This window comes from Schistocerca piceifrons, chromosome 7 (genome assembly GCF_021461385.2).
Source record: "Schistocerca piceifrons isolate TAMUIC-IGC-003096 chromosome 7, iqSchPice1.1, whole genome shotgun sequence".
Lineage (NCBI taxonomy): Eukaryota > Metazoa > Arthropoda > Insecta > Orthoptera > Acrididae > Schistocerca > Schistocerca piceifrons.
In genome coordinates this window covers 192,331,642-192,346,164 of record NC_060144.1, presented here as the reverse complement: position 1 = coordinate 192,346,164, position 14,523 = coordinate 192,331,642, and the positions used below count along the sequence as shown (strand labels likewise).

At 37.6% G+C, this 14,523-nt stretch overlaps 1 protein-coding gene across 6 annotated transcripts in view; it reads right to left on the bottom strand.

Annotated features, from left to right (window-relative positions):
• The window catches only part of LOC124805030 (dual oxidase maturation factor 1-like), a 139,367-nt gene that overhangs the window by 79,304 nt on the left and 45,540 nt on the right, over positions 1-14,523 (bottom strand). For all 6 annotated transcript variants that reach the window (XM_047265445.1, XM_047265447.1, XM_047265448.1 and 3 more), the window contains exons 3-5: positions 11,965-12,022; positions 11,717-11,857; positions 11,438-11,545 (exon numbers count right to left, since the gene is read on the bottom strand). In XM_047265445.1, coding sequence (XP_047121401.1) covers positions 11,438-11,545; positions 11,717-11,857; positions 11,965-12,022 — 307 coding nt within the window. The remainder of the gene's footprint in view (positions 1-11,437; positions 11,546-11,716; positions 11,858-11,964; positions 12,023-14,523) is intronic.

Below are 14,523 nucleotides of genomic sequence, written 5' to 3'. Positions count from 1 at the left end.
CCTAAGCGGAAATCCTCTACAGCAAGATACTGTCACTTCCTGCTGATTTCATTGTGCAGGCCACATCTCCTGCTGCTCACGAACTGCCAGTTCTCATTGCCCATGTTACATGACACATACGAAGCATGCATGTACCCCTTCTACCTCATCACTCAATGCTGTGGGTTCTTGTACATAAAGACTTTCCCACCTGCTAACACGCAATGCTATGTGTCGATCCAGAGCAAGCTGCACTATATCGGCCATATGTTGGCCCTCATATAAGTGATAGCATGTGATACAATCACATTTGACATTACGACTGGGAGCAAAAGATCGACAGTGTCTGCCAATAGACTGAAGCCCGCTTGGACCATTACAGACCCATATCATCAGCCACTCTCTGGTTCTGGACCTGCTTTGCCATCTTCTACCCCCTTCACATTGTGGATAAACCTTTCACACTTCCTCCCTGAGGATATATCAGTGATGCTCACTGATGACAATCTCATTGTCTCCGTGCATTATGAGGACAGTAAATCTGGCATCAGCACAATTTCATCTAACTATGGAGGCCTCCCTCATCATCACCACCCCAACCTTGGCAATGGCTGTTCTGGCAACAGCAGACAATGACACCACATCACCTGACACTCTACCCACACTGGCAGACAGCAACACCAATGATGATGCCTATGCCCCACCAACGCCACTGCACAGGTCCTGACTACTTCATCTTGCAGGTGGGCTCTCCAGCCTGCTGCCCACCTTCAAGACTATGAGATCTCTGGCATCACTGCAGCCACAGCACTACCACTACCTAATGCCACTACTTCACCACTTCCTGTTGCTCTGTCACCTCCCACACTCCACACCCCAAGGGGGGGGGGGGGAGGCGGATTCTGTGCCATCACAATGACTATTTATCATCTCTCACTGTAAATATTGATATCAATGCCCTGAGCAGCAGGCAACAATAACATCTATGACTTTGATTTCAGTTCGTTCTGACCTCTGACTTGAGCGTCACAGTATATTGTCTATTCTGATAATAAAGTCTGGAATTGTCTACTCAGTACTGGTATTTATTATTCTGTATTTGCACCTACCAGTGCTGCACTTCCTGCACTCATCTATGTCTGTTACATAGCTGTAAAGGTACTGATAATAAGTATGTCAGACCACTCCTTCATAATATGAGCACCTGAAATTTTGTTTATTGGGAACTAGGTTTGCATGTCACATAAAAGAATTTTACAAACTTTAGATTTTTTAAGTTTTTAAAAGTTTTTAATGGCCTTTCATAAAATTCTCTTATATGACATGTAAACATAGTTCATAATAAAATTTCAAGCATAAATTTGTGAACTGCTTACATCAGGAAGGAGTGGGTTGATGTACCTGCTAGAAATACCTTTATAGCTATGTAACAGATACAAATATGGAAGTGTGTACATGGAAAATTATCAAAACATTTGGTTCTTTAAGATGAAGTGTTTTTAGGTTTTTAACTCTCTCAAATGTAATCTCAGAGAATGACGGCAAAATGATTATCGAAGCGAAATGTTTACTGAACAGTTAAAATGCAGACATCTATATCTAAGTTTTGAACCAAGTCATTGGTTGTTGGAATAAATGTGTTGCCTTGTATTGTGAACATGCACAGAGGGACTATGTTTCCTGGTTACAGCTTGATTTCTATATGTGATAATTAAAACTGTATGACTGCCTCTAAAACTTCATCATCATTATCAGAACCAGCGGCAGCAGCAGTAGTAGCAGGCATACATCATCCACTATTGGATACATGTCTCTATGAGACTACTCTATACGTTGGGATCTTCATCTCTCTGCATCAAAATTTGTCTTGCTCGGTTTTCTTTAATTATCAATCCATTTTCCATTGTGTAACACTCTAGGTCTTTTCTTATCAAGAATAATTCAACACAGAATCTCTTTACTCCATCTCCCTTCATTTAGTCTTGCTGTATCCTTGCCCTGTTTCTTTTTCAGTTTCTAATAGTCATTATTCCTCCACAGAGAATATTGCCTCATCGAAGGCACCTTATGTGCTGGGTGGGGAGGCTTACGAGCTCTAAAGAAGCTAGGGTTATGTCGGGGTGGTAGCATAGTTGTTGACAGGGTCATCCAAGCCAGACTGGCCTCAGCAGAGGAACAAGACAAAGCATGTCGTACACCATAGGGTGGGTGGGGGTGTGTGGGGGGGGGGGGGGGGGGAGGTTCTACAGACTACATTGCCAACTCCTCTAGTGGAGCCAACCTAGACCATCCATAAGCTAGTACTAGCAGTATACATCAGTTGTGGACGTTCCATTTAATGCACATCAGGAATTTATTTTGAATATAGCATTCAGTTTTCCAGACGAACTCCAAAACATTTTTAACATTATCTGTATTTCTTTAAGTGGAAGCCACTAGTTATTTTCAGTTGCCTCCAGTATATAAATTCAAGTGTTTCTATAGTTTCATCATTAAGCTTTATTATTCCCCTGGCTGCATATTATTTTCGTCTTACTGTAACTCCCATCTGTGCCATTCAGAGAAGCTCATGGTGGATGGGAGGATCCAGATGGTCTGCACTGTGAAACAACCATTGAAATCAAGCATATTAAATCCAGTGATATGTTGTGCCACACAGTGGGCCACTTTGCTGTTGACCACAATTTGGCAGTGGGTGTTCATCATGGTGGAGAGCTAATCATACCAATAGTCATACCAATAGCCATAGCCAAGAGCAAAGTGGACCACCCTGCTGGTCAACATGCTGCTGAAAATAACATGCTTCATTTCAGCATCCGCTTCACAACCCAGGCCATTTGGATCCTCCCCTCCACTACCAGCTTTAATGAATTGCACAGATGGGAGTTATCCTTACAACAAATCCTCCGTCCCTGAAATCATCCCAGCCTCAACCTACTGTCCCCCCACTCTCCAACCAGCAGTTTCCACTCTCTCAGTCCTATCCACTCCTCCCAGTTCACATCCCTTCATCCTCATCGTGTGCCACTATCTTACAATACAACCACCAGTCTTTCCCTTCTCTGATACCTCCCCACCTCCCCTCTCTTCCATCCCACAGCCTGCCAGAGCTGCACCTGGAAACCTTATTCTGCCACCATCCAGTCTTTGTACACTTCGCCAGACAGCACTGACTTCACTCCCCCCCATACATTCATTGCCATCCCTCACCCTTCCCTGCCAATTCCAGGTTGCTGCTTTCATTCAACACAACACCTGCATTCAGGCCAGAGTGGCTGGAGGTAGTGGTCATGTGTGTGAGAGATGTGCTTGCTTGTGTGTGTGTGTGTGTGTGTGTGTGTGTGTGTGTGTGTGTGTGTGTGTCTTCTTTTCTGAAGGAGGCTTTGGCTGAAAGTTCATGTGTAACAGCTTTTTCATTGTGCCTATCTGCAACTCAATGTGCTGTATAGCAATCTATCTTTTTCATAATATTGTTGATATTCCGACCTGGGCTTTCCATTGTTTGGTTTAATACTAGCCGGCCGCTGTGGCCGAGCGGTTCTGGGCACTTCAGTCTGGAACCACGTTGCTGCTATGGTCACAGGTTTGAATCCTGCCTCGGGCATGGATGTGTGTGATGTCCTTAGGTTAGTTAGGTTTAAGTAGTTCTAAGTCTAGAGGACTGATGGCCTCAGATGTTAAGTCCCATAGTGCTTAGAGTCATTTTTTGTTTAATGCTATTTTTGCTATTCTGTCAAACATTCTATCAGTATCAACAACCTGGTCTTTAATTTTCTTGTCAATGATAAAACCTACTAATAACTACAGGCATTTGCCTGTGCCTCTGTCACAAAAGACATTTCCTGATTACAGATCTGATTCTCTTCCTTTCTTCTTGCCTCTCATATCCCAGTGATATCCAACTTGATATTACTTAGTTCTGCTTACAGTTCCAACAGGCTTTCTTCATCACTAAGCATGCTGCAGTTTAAGATCCTTACACGGAGTGAGGTAGAAGCAGTCTAGTCTTTTTGAGTTGTGATATTTTGTTTTAATAAAATTTTGTGCGATAAGATGTGAGCACAGCAGTAGGTAGCTGTATCCTATGTTATGAACATAGTGCCATCAGTTCACTACTTCCAGTATGCTTTAACACAGGTCAAGATACTAACATTCCAGGAACTCACACACAAAAATAAAACCTCTGACAACCCTGTCCATAGTACACCAGCTGGACAGGCAAAAAAGTTTGGTGACACATATGTCAAGTGATTAACCTCAGCAGAGCAGGGCTCATGGCAGTTTCAGTCCATTTATAGGGGACGCTGATTGTGCAGATGGAGAGGTTTGTGTGTTCACCTGATGCTGAGATCTATAATGACATTAACACAGTCATTGATAGGATCTTCCAAGCCAAATCAGTCCCAGCGGATGAACTAGACACAGTGTGTCCCAAAAACATCCCACCACCCTGTGAGGTGACCTTCTGGAATGACTTAGATATCATAAAATAAATTCAGACAATGTAAACTCCAGATAGGAATATCAACAATGCAGGAAAAGATAGATCGCTACTTACTGTGAAGAAGACACGTCAAGTTGCAGTCAGGCACGATTAAAAGATGCTACACACACACACACACACACACACACACACACACACACACACACACACACACAAGCAAGCAAGCACACCTCATGCATGCACAACTGCCAACTCCAGCACCTCGGGCTAGAAAGAGTGTGTGTGTGTGTGTGTGTGTGTGTGTGTGTGTGTGTGTTTACTGATGAAGGCTGTGGCCAAAAGCTACATGTGAGTGTCTTTTAATCATGCCTGTCTGCAACTTGACGTGTCTTCTTTACGGGAATTAACAATCTGTCTTTTCCTACATTGATAAAATAAATTCATTTTGATAATTCTTGTAAAAGACTTGTAAATAACAACACATAAACCTGTATGTATTACATGGGATTTGTGATATTGTTAAGCTTTGTTGGTTGTAATTATTCCATTTTAGTATTGAAATAAGTAAATTCTTCATGTGTAGGTTATGAATAGTTGTGTATGCTATACCAGAAGTCCTTTATAGACTGTATTTCTTGAATCCCTTTTATTCAAAGTATAGTTTATAGTTAACTCAAGGCAATAACATAAGTATTATGCATAAAAACATTTTATTTGAGGAAATATTCAAAAGTTTAGAGACTGCAAAACCACACGCTCACAAAAGTTTGATTCCATTAATAATTATTTGTTGTAAAATTGATGTATATCATTTGAAAGACCTCATTTCTTTCCTTCTTTTTGTGTAGTCTAGGAAATATTTTAATCCAAAATTATTGCTGTCACATCTGTTCCAGAGTGTTCAAATTTTAGAGCATAATCTTTTCGATGTTTCAGTCTAACTATATTGTCATCTCGATTTTTCTGTATCCACAAATGTACAGCATTACAAATAAAACATATTAGTTAATGAAGTATCTCATGGAGGTTAGTTCATCACCATCAAAACATTTTAGTCCAGAAAATCTCTCATGAACATTAGTTCACACAACATCGTAATCGTCAATTGTGTAAAAGTGTTACCTATAATTCATGACTATTATATTGTTATTAAATATGAGGGCTATCAGTGTCTGTTAAAATATCAAGCCAGTTTTAGTTTAATACACCTTACACAATTATAATTATTTTGTAAAAGTTTCTCAGAACAATCTGTCTGGAATATTTCTCCACGTCATAGATGAATTGGAATAAATGATGTATTCTGAGACTATAAAAAAAAGACACTGAGACAGATTTGCTAGCCAGTACTTATCTTTAGGAGGGAAAATATTTAGTACAGCCAATAGGCACCTATGAAAGTACATGATACTCTACCATCTTTTGGAATTATAGTACTTCCTCAAGGAAAGAGTAAGGCAGATTAGGGCACATACCTCAGGCACCAGGATGATAGGGACTTGCCTGTGTTCAAGATGGCATTTTTATTTATTCACAGTTTCAGGATAAGTAAAAATTCTTACAAATGAGTGTGCTATTTTATCACTCCAAACAACACCTACAACTGCAATTTAGTTAGTTATTACATACCACATGCACACTGTAAAAGAAAGAGCAACTACAAAATTTTTCAATAAAATACCATATGCAGGATATACACTAGCATTAAATAAATATAAGATCACATAAGCTAAGACTAGAAAAGAAAAGGTTAAGAAGACCATTCATTCACTTCCTAAAGGCCAAACCATTTAGAAGCAATCACTGTATGCTTATCATTCAGTATTCTTTTTATTTCTCCATAAGTTTTGCATCTTGGCTGGTCTTGATGCCTTCAAAATAAATTTTACTTATGTGTTCTCTTGATTTAAAGCTTACGATCTTGCCTACAGACACAGATCATCCCAAACATTTAGACTCAAAACTGCATATTAAGTTGGGCATTTTGACATATGGAACTAATGATCAGAAATGAATGTTTCAGGCAGTATGAGGTCTTGATCAAGTAATGCATGTGAAGCACGTATTAGTAAAATGCTTATGTTTCATGACTACTAACACATTGACATTGTTAATGCTACCTTGAAAAACAATATAGAACTGTCTGTGGTTTGTGTTGGATTTATCACTGTTCGTGGCTGGTTGGAACAAAAATATGAGGTCCAGCAAAAATGACATTACAGTTATGTATAATCAATTGTAGCCTGATGTGATAATTAATATTTATGTATTGCTGAATAGTGACATTGTTAAAGAACAGTTATTAGTTTTGTGGGAGGATGGTACTTCATGTGGTGGTGTGTGTTTCAAAGGCCTCTGGGCATCAGAGAGATGAAGGTGCATGATCAATGGCGAGAGTAAGAGATACACGGAGCACTGAGCTAAGCATCACTGTTTCAGGTCCTTAAAGAGTCCTCTAAGAATATTGATTTGCAATGTTCTATTTTGTGAATAAAAACTTTGGAATTGTAGCATGATTCATGATGTGATTTTGAAAGTGTAGTCAGTCTCTGTGGGTGCTGATGGCATGGAAGAAGTTTAGCAGTAGCAGAACAACAGAAATATAATAGGATTGCACAAAGTCCACAGATAATCCTCAGAAGATATTAGAAGAATGAAAAGAACATACTACAAAATACACCAAATGAATATTCAGGGAAAATGTAAAGGGTTATCAGTTTCAAAATATATGTTCTTTGAAAGAACAGACACCTATGTGTTGGGTAGCAATCTGTCCTATTTTGTACTTTGTATTCCATTCCAAATTTTCCATTGTTAGAGTTCGGTCTTGGGTAGAAATCTGATATACAGGTCAGAGTTCAATTATGGTATTAATTTTTGTGACTAAACTGAATTGAGACGCAATACACACAACAAGACAGGGTCGACTACCTGTAATACATATGTTTATGGTGGTTGACTCGCCACTCTATTAACTAACGAAAATATTAACAGTTCATTTTAGGTGTTACCAAAAATCTCTGAGTGAAATACAGGTCTATGAATGATGAAGTTGTTTATACTTTAAATGAAAACTAATTGGTTAGCTTCCTCTAGCATCTACCACAGACACCCAGAGTCACAAGAACATATGTTCATTATTTAATGCTGCCCTTTCAGGTATGACACTGGTTTATTGTGTCTTCTTGGTACAATATTTTGAAAATGTAACTTGACATCATCATCAGATGCTCCCCCCGTGGTGCACCCAAGATTACATAACATATCAACAGTCCTGGGAAACTGTAAGATCTTACATACATGATGACTTATAAGCTGACATTAATAATAAATAGTAAATAATAATAATAATAATAATAATACCACAACTTGTGATGAGGCCATTGAATTTATAATTCTGGCATGGAAGAAGTTTAGCAGTAGCAGAACAACAGAAACATGATAGGATTGCACAAAGTCCACAGACAATCCTCAGAAGATATTAGAAGAATGAAAAGAACATACTACAAAATACACCAAATGAATATTCATGGAAAATGTAAAGGGTTATCAGTTTCAAAATATATGTTCTTTGAAAGAACAGACAGGTCTCTGTAAACAAATACTAAAGAAAACTGAAAAATCATTAAAAAATACTTCGATAAACTCCTCAACTGCGGGAAGCATGTAGGAATATTACACTTCATGGAAACAATACCAAATTCAGATTTGAAACTGCTTGCAACCACAGAGCCCGTGGAGAAGATGGCATTATCTCCAAGACTTGGAAGCTCAAAGAGCAAAATATCACAAAGAAAATTCACAAAAATGTGGATCACACAGGAATGGAAATGTGGATTGATTCACCCACTCTGTAAAAAGGACAAGACAGACCCTAATAATTACAGAGGTATCTCATTCTTAGCAGTCACTAACAAAACTCTCTCCAAGGCATTACCCCATAGGTAGGCAGACCCTCTTTCACACTAGAAAAATATAAAACAGGCAGACAAACTAGGATTTTTGTACAAAAGACACTCGCAGACCCACATCTAAAATAAAATTTAGGGAGAAATCTCAGAACCATTTGAGATACATATAGGACAAGGAGATGGTCTCTCACTGCTTTTATTCAATATGGTCTTTGACAAAATTATCAAACAATGGGAAGAAAAAGTAAAAGGGATTTGTTTATGAAGAATGTGTGCAAACAAGACAATCCTAAAACGCCTGGCATTTGGAGATGACCTGGCAACAGTCAGCAATAATGGACAAGAAGCACTCGAATATTTATACATCTAAATCTATACTCTGCAAACTGCCATGAAGTGCTTGGCAGAGGGTACATCCCATTGTACCAATTATTTGGATTTATTCCCATTCTATTCATGTATGGAGAATAGGAAGAATGATTTAATGTCTCTGAGTGTGCTGCAGTTTTTCTAATCTTATCCTAATGATTCCTATGTGAGTGAAATGTAGGGGGTTATAGCATATTACTAGATCCATCATTTAAAGCCAATTCTTGAAACTTTGTTAGTAAATTTTTTTGGGATAGTTTACATCTATATTCAAGGGTCTGACAGTTCAGTTTCTTCAGTATCTGTGTGATACTCTCCCATGGATCAAACAAATCTGTGACCATTCATGCTGCCCTTCTCTGTATACATTCAGTGTACCCTTTTAGTCCTATCTGGTGCGGTTCCTATGCTCTTGAACAATAGACTCCAAAGGGAATGGTTAGGTTGCTGTTAAAAGAAGGTGATAAAGCTGACATTTCCAACTACTGGCCAGTTTCACTGCTGACAAATCTTTCTAAAATCCTAGAGAAACTTATGTTCAAGAGAATCATGGATCAACTTAATAAACATAAATTCCTTAATAAAAATCAGGTAGGTACAAAAAGAGTGTCACAATATATACTTTCAGCCAACAAGGCTTTTATCAGCCAGAGGCTTCAGTCGTGTGTGTGTGTGTGTGTGTGTGTGTGTGAGAGAGAGAGAGAGAGAGAGAGAGAGAGAGAGAGAGAGAGAGAGAGAGAGTGTGCGTGTGTGGTCTATTTTTGACAAAGACCTTGTTGGCTGAAAGCTTATATTGTGAAAGTCTTTTTGCTGTGCCTATCTGCGACTCAGCATCTCCATTATATGGTGAGCAGCAACTTTCCTTTTCATAATATTATTACATTTCATCCTGGATTTTCCATTGTTTAATAAAATAAATTTGGATTCCAAAAGGGTATTTCAACTGAACATCCCATTTTCACATTTGTCGACCATCTTCTTGAATCCATAAACAATAAAATATGCCCTGTTGGAATCTTTTGTGATCTGCCTATAGCATTCGACTGTGTAGATCACAAAATTATACGTACAAAGGCTAAGCACTATGGCTTATATGGTAAAGTAGGGATGTGGCTCAAATGATCTCTGGATGAAGAAGGCAGAAGATCGTAGTGAATAATTCTGCAAAGGAACCTACCTGCTCTGACTGGGGCACAGTGAAATGTGGAGTCCCACAGGGCTCAGTGCTGGGTCCCATACTTTTCCTAATCTTCCATGGTGTATGACACTAAAAGCACACTTCACCCTGTTTGCAGATGATATCACCATTATGATAGAAAATGTACCAAATTGCAGTCTAGAGAACTCTGTGACCACTATATTCAAAGAAGCTCTAGATTGGTTCACTTCTAATGGACTGCCTCTCAGTGTTAACAAGACTCAATTCATTCAGTTTCAGACAGCAAACAAAAAGCTGGAAAATATTCAAATAAAATGTGGTGACAAAGAATTATCAAGAGTTTAGTTTTCCAAATTCGTTGGATTACACATTAACATAAGTCTAAACTGGTCAATTCACATTGTCGAACTGTGTAAAAGACTGACTTCAGCAGCATTTACCATTTGCTCAGTTTCATCTGTTTGTGTCTTGGAAACAATCAAAAAGCTGAGTGCTTCAGATATTTCCATTCAGTTATGATATATGGCTTCATATTCTGGGGAAACCAGTCATGAGCAAATAAAGTCTTTATTGCACAGAAGAGAGGCATCAGAATTATGGATAGAGTGAACCCTATATGCTCGTGCAGAAACTTGTTCAAACAACTGGGGATCCTCACCATGCCATGCCAATACAGTCTTTCACTAATTTGCTTTGTGAACATTAATTAGACAATGTATGGGACAAGCAGTCAATACCATGATCATGATACAAGAAGTAAACATGATCTTCACAGAGATGTAAAAAAATCTCAGTATGGTAAAGAAAGAAGTACATTATTCATGCATAAAAGTGTACAATAAACTTCCAGTTCATGTTAAATCAGTCACTGAAGATAAGACTAAATTAAAAAATAGCTAAAACTTTATTTTTTGAATAGTTCTTTCTACTCTTTACAGGATTTTTTTGATAATGTTTAATAATTAGTGTAATTTGTTTAATTTTAAGCTTTCCTATAAGAAATGACTATATAGCACTGTATATTGATTGTTGACAATGTGTTTTATACGAATTAGAATGTAAGCCTTACAATTTATTTGTGTAAGCATCATTACTACTATAATCTATGCCGTTATTTGAAGACTTGAACCTCATGTATCTATTTAGTATGATTTAGATTGTAAGCCTCATGACCATTTACATATGATTATTGTAGTAATAATCTGACATAATATACATCCTAGCTATACATTGTGTCAAAGATCCACAGAACTCGAAAATAAATAAATAAATAAATGGTAAATGAAAGAGACAATTTCAGAAATAAAATTATGAACATGAAACTTGAAGTAAAATAAAGAGGAAAACAGTGAAAATACAGAAAGACCAAAGAAAACAGGAACACATCAAAGAATGAAGATCTTACAGGATGAGAAAAATAAGTAATAATAACAATAATAATAGTAGTAGTAGAAGTAGGAGTAGAAATAGTAGTACTAGTGTAGTAGTAATTCACTAAAATACTATTAAAACAGGCTAATATTACAAAGCACTGAGACTGAATTTATTGCAATGTATTCTTTGTAAATATCTTACCTCGTGGCCCAAAACCAAATATTCCTTGGTCCCACTCCCAGGTAAAACGTTCATTATAGTTGATAATTTCATCTTTGAGAGCTTTATCATCTGATGTGTTCTGTCCTCCTGAGATAGTGTCAAGTGACAGAAAAAACACATATATACAAAGCAATGGATAAGTGTACAATAAACTTTTTTTCCTCTCTCTCTCTCTCTATCTATCTATCTCTCCTCACCACACATACACCCACACACTCACAAACACACCACATACTCATAATTATGAAAACTATATACCTTCCTGTTTAAGAGTGACATTGACGGAACGCAATCCTAGTTTGACACCTATGATGGCGTTTATCTCCTTTGGAGTTCCAGCTTTGTAAGGGGTTTTTGCACTGACATCACCAGTTTCCCATTCTTGCCCAAAGTTTCCAACTACAGCCCAAAATACAGAAAAATGTGGATTATTAGAATTCAGAGCATTAAAAGCTACCTAAACAGTTCTAAAAAATGAATTAGGTAGAAGAGAATTTGTAGCTCACGCATCAGTGTGACACCAACAAACAGGCTCAGTGTTGTCCTTAAGCATATCCAAAGTCTCTGGAAAACAATCATAAATATTGATGATCACTATGTGGATACCACATAATGCATATAATTTTAAAAAGTAGATTGTACAACTATTGTGTGGCTCTGAAGTACAACTACCATACAGTATACACATAATATGCAATTACAATAATTACATCTATCGTGAGATGCATATCTAATTCTCTCTCTCTCTCTCTCTCTCTCTCTCTCTCTCTCTCTCTCTCTCTCTCTCTCACACACACACACTTATGTAACCCCCCCCCCCCCTCTCCATCCCTCACACCACCACCGTTCCTAGCCACTTATCTTGGGAAAAGTATATCTGATCTCTAAGTTAATGCTTTAATTCATTAACAAAACTTCAAAAAGCTACTAAATTTATGTAGTAATTTCAGAATATAGCAAGTTGATTAGCTTTTAAGTTTGTTAAAGCAGGACTCGCTGTATGTAGGTGCATTCAGAACAGTGGTCACTTTTACTTCATATACATTATCAGATAACATATATCAAAGCAGCATCCAAATGATACTGTAAGAAAAACTTGCAATTGTTAAAACAGCATAAAAACCACATTTTATTTTAAAAAATATGTTTAAAAATAGCTTAGTCTTCAAAACAATTCAGGGTGGTTAACAACTGTCACTTACAAAGAGGTTATAATGTTTATAGTTCCGTTATGTCATCAGCCACATAATAAGGATTTATCAGGATGAAGTGATTATTTTAGCCTTTATTCAGTCAGTCTATATAGGTTTCAAAAGGTATACAAGTGCCATTTGTAATAAGAGGTTGAATGTATGATTCAATAGAAAATCTCTGTAATCTGGAGTTGCCTAGCAGTTTGCACAAATGCAGGGCAGAGAATACTGTTGTTTGTAGGGTGGCGGCAACATCAGAAGACTGTAGTGAAATTAGGGACTGGCAGTCAACCCTGAACATGAATAAATTCTATATAAAGCACATAAATAGTTGAAGAGATCCATTATTGTTCAATTCCGCTACAGATGACAAATCACCAGACACAATAATCACTATAACATAGCTAGGAGTAACCAACTGGAGTGACCTAAAGTGAAATGACCACATTAAATAAACAGTAGAAAAGCCAATACAAGACTGAAATTCATTGGGAGAATCTTGTGGAAATGTGATTCATCCATGAAAGAAGAGAATTACAAAACACTTGTTTGACTGATTCTTGAATACTATCCATCATTCTGGGGCCCTTACAAAGTAGGATAAAAGAAGAAGTACAGAAGATCCAAGGAAGAGTGGTGCTTTTCATCACTGAGATGGGTTACTCAGTGGGAGAGGGTTATGGAGATGCTCAATAAAATCCAGTGGCAGATGCTACAAGAGAGGTATTGTGCATCACAGAGAGGTATACTGTTGAAATATTGCGAGCTTCCACTCCTCCCAAATTTCTCTGCGAAATCATCACCCTGAGAAAATTAGAGAAATTAGATGTCATACTGAGCCTTTCCAACAATCATTTATCCTACACACCATTCGTGAATGTAACAGGAGTGTGGGAAAACATACTGGTGCCAGAAGTACCATCTGACATTGCTGTAAGGTAGCTTGCACAGTACAGATGAAGACTGCAAAAGAGTATATATGCATTCCAGTCACAGAGGAGATATTTACATAAGAGGGGTTCTAATGAGGTGTAGGTTAAAAAATTAGACAGAGATTTAGAAACCAGGTTTTAAACTAAAAGCATTTCCATTAGTAGCTGTTTACTCTGACTGTAATTTATTAGTTATAAAACACAAAACAAAGTTGGATAAATTGTAAAAAGATAGAAAATTAAGTATGTGAGCCCTGGATAATTTGAAAAAAGCAAGACATCTTTAAGAGTTCCAGAAGGATTAGCAGGCAGCAACTAGGAAACATGAAAAAGGAATACGACAGAAGACAAATCAATATTTTTGAGAAGTAAAATACTGAAGGAAGCATGGGAAAACTAGTAAATAAGACAAGTCTCAGCTAAAAGACTTGGATAATACTTGAGAAACTCAATCTGAAGATTAGGAAATATAAGAATACAGCAACTAAAGCAGGTAAATGTGAGTATGGATGCTTGAAAAATGAGATTAACAGAAAGTCCAAAGCAAGAATGACTAAATGAAGAAAGCTAAGGGTATGTGATTGACAATAGGAAAGACAGGTGCCATTCATAAGTAGTAAAGATGGGTGCCAAACATGGGAAAATTAAACAAGCGTTTGGAGAAAATGGAAAAGCGTATGAACTTCAAGAGGTTAGATCGTAATCCGGCACTATGCATAGACAAAAATGCTGACTCTCTCTCTCTCTCTCTCTCTCTCTCTGTGTGTGTGTGTGTGTGTGTGTGTGTGTGTGTGTGTGTCTGTGTATGTATGAGACAGATGATGCAATACTTCAACAAGAATTTGGCTGAGCACTGAAAGATCTATGTCATAGCAGCACCCTTATAATAGAGAACATTCCCTCAGAATTATTTAAAATCTGTGGGAGAACCAACCATGAC